Below are 7,813 nucleotides of genomic sequence, written 5' to 3'. Positions count from 1 at the left end.
TGATAATGGAATAGTTTAGGTTAGATGGGCTTCAGATTGGTTTCACAGGTCGGCGCAACATCGAGGGCCGAAGGGCCTGTACTGCGCTGTAATGTTCTATGTTCTATGAAATTAAATGGGATTGAAAGCTGTTGAATCCCCTTTTTTTTTCTTTATTCATTCACAGGAAGAGGGGGTCGCTGGCTGGGCAGCATTTATTGCCCATCCCTAATTGCCCAGAGGACAGTTAAGAGTCAACCACTTTGCTGTGGATCTGGAGTCACATATAGGCCAGACCAGGTAAAGATGGCAGTTTCCTTCCTTAAAGGACATTAGTGAACGAGATGGGTTTTTCCTAACAATTTGCAATCGATTCATAGTCATCATTAGACTCTTAATTCCTGATATTTATTGAAATCAAATTCCATCATCTGCCATGGCAAGATTCGAACCCCAGTCCCCAGAACCTTATCTGGTTTCTGGATTAACAATCCAGCGATAATACCACTCGGCCATCGCCTCCCCTGGGCCAGGCAATCCACAAATCGGGGTAAAAAGGGTGGTCATAGAAATACAGGAAGTGTTGGTTGTCATTTTCCAAAACTCTGTATTACAGATTCTGGAAAAGTCTTGGCAGATTGAAGTGCAGAAAACATAACACCACTATTTAAAAAAGAACGGGGGAAAACCAGGAATTACTAAAGTCTAAATTAAAGGATGCAACAGCAAGATATTTAGAAAATATCAATCAGATTATACAAAGTCAAAATGAATTGATGAACGGGAAAGCATGTTTTACAAATTTCTGTAACTTTTTAAGGATATCACTACTAGAGTAGATCAGGGAGAGCCAGCTGTTGTGGTGCATTTGAATTTTCAGATATCATTTAATCAAATACCAATATAAAAGAGATTATTATGCAAAATCATAGCACATGAGACTAGCAGTAATATGCTAGAATGGATTGAGAACTGGTTAGCAGATGGGAAACAGAGAGTAGGAATAAATGGATCATTTTTGGAGAGGAAGGTAGTGACTACTAGGATACAGCAAGGATTGGTACTTGGGCCCCAGCTTTTCACAATATACATCAAAGATTTGGATGAAGGAATTTAACGTAATATTTCCAAGCTTGGTGATGACGCAAAAAGAGGTGAGATTGAAAGTGGTAAACGTGATGTAAAGAAACTCCAGTTCCTTTTAGAAAGTTGAATGAGTGAGCAAACATAAGGCAGATGCAGCGTAACGTGGTTAAGTGAGAAATTTCCCATTTCAGTTGGAAAAACAGAATGACAGAGTATTATTTAAAGGGTTATAGATCACAAAATGTTGATGTCCAAACAGCGTCCTGGGTTTCTTTCGATACCAGTCACTGAAAGGTAGCGTGCAGGTCCAGCAAGCAGTTAGGAAGGCAAATGTAGATTGGACTTAATTGCAAAAGGGTTGAGTGCAGGAGTAAGGAAGTCTGTCACCTTTGAGTATTGCTTGCAGTTTTGGTCACCTAAATGAAGAAACAATATACTTGCCTTAGAGGGAGTGCAGCAAAGGCTGGCAGACTGATTTTTGGGAGGGTAGTTTATCATCTGAAGTGAGATTAGGTCAACTGGGACATTATTCACTGGAGTTAACAACAATGAGAATGGATCCCACACTTTTGAATGGACCTCTTACATGTTCTCAGCAGCTGTAAAATTGTATCCTGTACTCTGTTCTGTTACCCTGATGCACTTGTATAGTATGATCTGCCTATAAAGCATTTAGGATAACACTTTTCACTGTACCTCGGTACATGTGACAGTAATAAATGGATCAAAATTTTAACAGTGCTAGATGGACTGGAGACAGGGATATTCTTTCCCCTGGCCTGGGGTTCCAGAATAAGAAGCCATAGGCTCAGCATACACAGTATGCCATTTTGGACTGAGATTACTCAGATGGCAGTGAAAATGTTGACATCACTTATATAGTTAACAAATAGATACACTTCTCTAGGCTACTGGGTATTTAAAGAGTGGGGAGAAAGTAGGAATATGGGGTTGAGATAAAGGATCATCCATGATCATATTGAATGATGGAGCTGGCTTGATGGGTCAAATGGCCTACTCCTGTTCCTATTTGCTGTTTCTCAGCCTTTTTGGAGGTGAAAAGTCAACATATCACCAGAACTCCTGAGTTTGCTGCATGACAAATTTGTTTAAAATCATCCCCTTGGGAAAATGACCAACTATATTTATTTTAAAGCAAGCTAACTCCACTTCAATGCCTTGTAGCTTTAAGCAATAAGCCAACAGATTTACTTACTACATTCCTGTCTGTAGGTTCAGAATACTTTGTGGTGGCAAAACGGATCAGGCCCTCATCGTAGAAATATATCCGGAGAGGGTCACAGGAAGTAATTAAGACGTAGAGTCTGAGGTCAAACTTGAACCCATCCAAGATGAATGGCTGCATAGAAAGTAGATAGTGTACAGTAACAGCTAAACCATTACTCTTGGCTTTTTAAAAGCAATGAATACATGGTCAATATTCCTTCTCATTTTTATCTAATGCACACAATTGCTTTGTTGAACTGCCACTGGACATTCCAGACTAATGCAGAGCTGGGACACATCTTTGCATCTTAGAGAGAACATTGGCTACTGTATCTGCATTGTGCCAAAGTGATCGACACTTATAAAGTAAGACAAAGGACACTTTAACCATGGAACTACTTGGGAGAGATGGAATGTGGTTGATGGTGGTGGAAGATTGTGTGGTGCTGATGATCATAATCCCCACCCCGAGGGATCCAATGGGCATAGTGCATATGGTCACCAAAAAAAGGGGACAGGAGACTCCCAGATTCAGTTAGCCACTGGCTATTTTAGAAGTAACAGACAATAGATGTCCCTTAAGTGACACAGGCTGAACAGTTAAAATAAGGTTCAATCCATTAATATATGGGACAGTGTCAGCCACACTAATGTCAATAACCTACCTTCCCTCTTGCTCTTGTCCTCTTACGTGCATGCACTGAGTGCACGGGGATATGTCACAAAGGGATGCTATCCTTTCAGGCGAGGCCTGGGCACCAAACAGAGTCTGGCTATTCAACCACACAGGCTGAGCCATCCTGGTTTGAATTCAATGACCTCATTTCCTAGATTTGTTAATGTGTTTTAGTTTTAAAATTACTGTCAAATCAGATCGAATTTCACCACTGGATATTGTCCAAGTCTTGCTGCATTTGGACATGGACTGTTTCACTATCAGAGGAGTCACAAATTGAGCTGAACAGTATGCAGTCATCAGCGAACATTTCCAGTTCTGGCCTTATGATGAAGGAAAGGTTAATGATGAAGCAGCTGAAGATGGGTGAGCAAAGTACACTAGCCTGATCCTGAGCGGGTTCTTGTGGCACAATGGTAGAATCGCTACCTCTGGCCCAGAAGGTCCAGGCTCAAGACCTGCCTGCTTCAGAGGTATGTCAGAAGTTTGATGGAAAATATCTAACTTGACCCTGAAGAATTACTACAGTGATATCCAGGGACGGTAATGCTTGGCCTCTAACAATAACCAACTTCCTTTGTGTTAGGCAGGATTTCAACAAGCAGAGAATCACTCTCACCTTCCTCCTGAATTTCACCTCTCTTTACCCATGTTTGGACCAATTCTATAATGAGGTCAGGAGATAAATGGCCCTGGAGAAACCCAAACTAAATTTCAGTGAGCAGGTTATTGCTAAGCAAGTGCTGCTGGTGATGGTTTTTTCCATCATTTACTGATGATTGAGAGTCAACTGATAGGAGTTCTTTGAACCAGCCTTGAACTCCATGGTTGGTAGTAACTGTAGAGGGGGGTGGGTGATATGCCAGACCATGAAGTTACAGATTCTGTTTGAATAGAATTCTGCTGCTGTCCTTCATGGATGCCTGGTTTAAATTACTAAATCTGCTTGAAATTTATCTCATCTTGCGCAGTATTAGTGGACCACAACATGAAGGAGGGTACCTTCAATGTGAAGTTGGGATTTTGTCTTCACAAGAACTGTGAAGTGGTCACTGTTACTGATTTGGTCATGGACAGAAGCATCTGCAATAAGTATGGTGATGAGGTGAAGGTCAAGTAGATTTTTACACATGTGTGCCCTTTCCATCTCTCTCAGAGACAGTCTAGCAGCCATGTCCTTTAAGATTCAGTCAATAATAGTGCTAAGCCATTAAAATCCATATCAAGACTTTTTCAAATCTTTTTAAATAAATTTATAGTGTTCTTCCTTCACGATGGTGATATAGTGGTGATGTCACTGCATTCATATTCAGAGGCCCAGGCAAAGGCACTGAGAACAGGTTCAAATCTCAATGCAGTAGCTGGAGAAATAGAAATTCAGCTAATAAATCATTAGCTGGTCTCAGTGATCAGAACTGTGTTAACTGTCATTGATTGCTGCAAAAACCCATCTCCTTTAATAATATAATCCTTTTGGGATAATATTGTTGCCCAGTCTGGCCCACATTTGACTCAAAACTCACAGAAGATGTGGTTGACTTTTAACCACCCTCTCAAATGGCTTAGCAAGACACTCAGTTCAAGGGCAATTACAGGTGGGTAACAAACCTTGACCTTGCCAGTGACACCGGCATCCAATGAAAGAATAATTAAATATAATCAATGCCATTCAGTTAAGAATTCTCCTTTATGAATGTTCGTAGATTAACGCAAATATAATGGGAACTAGTGGTGTGCATAGCAAGATACCTTTGGAATGTAAACCTGGCAAACCATGTCTTCCCCTGGTTTAACTTCACTCGTGTTTCTGGTTAAGAAAATCCCACGCCCCTGACATTCAGAATCTGGTTTGCAAATGAAGGTCTTCGATTTCCTTGCTCTGCTATAGGCCATAAACTCATGATAACTGTAGAAAGAAGCATGTTCAGATGAAATAGAGAACAACACAAAATAAAAAATATTGCATCTCTACAATGTGTTTTACAAACTTAGGATATCCAAAAACACTTGACAGCCAATCAAGCACTGCTAGATTGTAGTCACTGTTATTCACATAGGAAATGTGGAGGTAAGCTGTGCACAGCAAGGAAATGATGGGACTCTCATCAGGCGATGATTACTTCAGCACTTTTGTTCACATTAGTATCTGTAGGGGGTCCATTCAGTTATTGGACCATCCTGATGCCTCAAATGCATGCAAACATAGTCTGGTTCAAGTAAAAGATGCCTTTGGTTTGTTCGGACAGAGTCAAACTCCAACATTTGCGTGTATCTTTGATATGGTACTATACGGAACAGAACTGCATTCGTGACTCTGTATGTGTGTGTATATATTATATACACAATAGGATAGTTTTTACGAATCATGTATATTTTGAAATAAAGAAAAGTATCTGTGGGATCTCTAAGCTCATTTGAGAAAACAGGGCCTCAAATTAAAATGACATGAGAGATGGAAGTCCTGACAATGCAGCACCATTTCAGCTCAGCACTGGAATTGTCAGCCTGGATTTTTTTTGTAGGTTAATGATGAGGGTTTGAAACTCACTGTCTGACATGGTAGCCACAGTAGAAGCCTTCATCGCACTTACAAATACTTGGCTAGGCACTGCGAGTGCCACAACCTTTAAAACAATGAGCAATGACCCAGAGTAGGATTAGGCTGGACGGTTCTTCCTTTGCTACTGCAGACACGGTGAACCAAATGGCCTTCTGCACCATAGATTTTTTGTTATTGTTTGTCGTTGGGGAGAAGATGACCATTTTCATCACTGGAGGGTTCGGCAGGATTCAAGTGGATGACAGCTAAGTCCTATTTGTGCCCAGAAGGATCTGTTGCAGATAATTGTATTTTCTATGTTTCTATGTAAAAAGAAAGGGAATCTATGCAAGATAACCCCTCCCAACTCTATTTGTTTGCCAACACTTCAGGACTGTTGTTTCACTTTCTGGTGCTCATCACACTGCATTCTGCTGGGGTTAAAAAATAGATATTGGACATCTGCCTGTGAACAGTTTTTTTTTTGCTTTGCTATTAGCTAAGCAAATAGACTGCTGTAAAATAGTCCATTTGCTGTTTCTCTTGATGGTCTTAGTAGACACTCTGAACATTTACAGAAGATTTGACTCTAAACTTTAAATGTTGATACCTGAAAGGACAAATAGTTTACATCTCTACTGAAAATCAAAGTAACCCCACTGATCTCTGGAAGGTATAAATTCAATCACAAGGGATGGGAAGAGAGCAGCTAAGGTTAGTTAAACTAGAGTGTAGTTACATTGTTCCAAGCTTAGCTTTAAAACAACAACTTCAATTCACACATAGAATAACATAATAAAATGTTGCAAAGTACTCTGCAAGAGCCTTATCAAACAAAATTGGACATCAGCAAAAGGCAATATCATGACAAACTAAAGTTTAATCAAAGAGGTGGGTTTTAAGAAGCAGCCTAAAAGGAGGAAAGAGAGGGTTTAGAGAAGGAGTCAAAACCCTACAGATCATGGGAGAATGGAAAATCCAAGAGTACAACAATTTTGAGGGCTTGTTAAAATATGAATTGGAAAGAGCGGCTGTTTTGATTTTACTGCAATGGGACTAGATGTCTAAGAAGTGTGAGGTACAATTCATTTTTAACTAAAGAGAAATTAAAGGCGGGGTGTTGCTATATTCCAAAAGGCGGGTAAAGTATAGAACTGAAGCCAGTCTTTAAGCAATTTTATAAATATTTATTTTTGGAGTTAACAACTATAAGCATACACCTCCTAACGCAATGTACACAGTTTCAGTCTGCATCCATTTATAGGGATACAGGTGAATTTGCAGCTAATGCTCACGAACTACTTAAAACTAATTTAAAACCGAAACAATGCATGGTGAATCGACAACACAGGGCATGAAAATTCAGCATGAATAGGAGAAACACAGGGTGAGAGATGAGGAGGGAATTACTTATCAAGTAAGATGACTTCTCTTGCCTTGTGAACTGTCTAAGTGTGATTCGAGAATAGATCCAGAGCTGGGAATATTTTACAAACCTTGGGTATTATGGTGCTTAATAAAGGTTGGAAAGCTCATGTCATTCAGTAGGAAGTACCCAGAGATGAAAGTGAAGTGGATTAATGGGGCTTAATTGTCTATCTTTTCCATACTTTTTAAGATGAGGGATACTCAGCATACCCAGAGGGAATGTAAGGTTTCCTGCTACTGGCACCCAATGGTGCTGTCAAGCAACACCTGAGTAACATCTGGGAGTAAGTAAAATTCCCCTAGTTTTCTGGACCACGTCCTTTAGCTGTAAGCATGGAATGGAATATGATTGCACCAATGTAATAATGCAATTTGCAGTTCCATCAATACCCAATGGTCTTTGTGAAGAAGGTTGCAAATATTTTGTTTACAGACTTTCTAAAACATATAGGATCTTTACCACAGGCTGAGGAGATCATCATTCTATCTGGACTTAAACTTCCAGAGATATAGGTCCAGTTTCTAACCCAATCTGTTGCCCAATGTTTGTTTCCTTGTTGTGTCCTATAAGTATAGCTTTAGTCTATCCTCACTGTGTCGTGAAGTTGCTTCACTTCCCTGACCCTTCAATGAACTTACTCAGATGGCAGACACCATGTCTTTGGGAAAATGTTGTAATCCTTTGGGTAAAGCTTTAACATTCTATTTAAGTTGCGAGCCAGCAAATCCTTCCTGCAGATCTCATTCATTCCAGGAAAATGATTAATTTTCTGCAGAAAAAAGAATGCAATCAATTCTTATTGCCTGTTCACAGGTGTACAGCAATGCTTGTCATTTATTGTGCCTTTACTTTTCTGGACGCACTGACTAATGCGAAC

General features: G+C 39.9%; 1 protein-coding gene across 1 annotated transcript in view; it reads right to left on the bottom strand.

Moving 5' to 3' along the window:
- Window positions 1-7,813, bottom strand: part of LOC125486553 (tubulin polyglutamylase ttll6-like) — a 32,192-nt gene that overhangs the window by 19,164 nt on the left and 5,215 nt on the right. The window contains exons 3-5 of the mRNA XM_048614427.1: window positions 7,575-7,705; window positions 4,718-4,874; window positions 2,282-2,425 (exon numbers count right to left, since the gene is read on the bottom strand). Coding sequence (XP_048470384.1) covers window positions 2,282-2,425; window positions 4,718-4,874; window positions 7,575-7,705 — 432 coding nt within the window. The remainder of the gene's footprint in view (window positions 1-2,281; window positions 2,426-4,717; window positions 4,875-7,574; window positions 7,706-7,813) is intronic.

The sequence above is a fragment of the Rhincodon typus genome, chromosome 30, assembly GCF_021869965.1.
Source record: "Rhincodon typus isolate 14 chromosome 30, sRhiTyp1.1, whole genome shotgun sequence".
NCBI classification, from domain to species: domain Eukaryota; kingdom Metazoa; phylum Chordata; class Chondrichthyes; order Orectolobiformes; family Rhincodontidae; genus Rhincodon; species Rhincodon typus.
The sequence above is the reverse complement of the archived record's forward strand: the minus strand, read 5'-3'. Positions and strand labels throughout refer to the sequence as shown.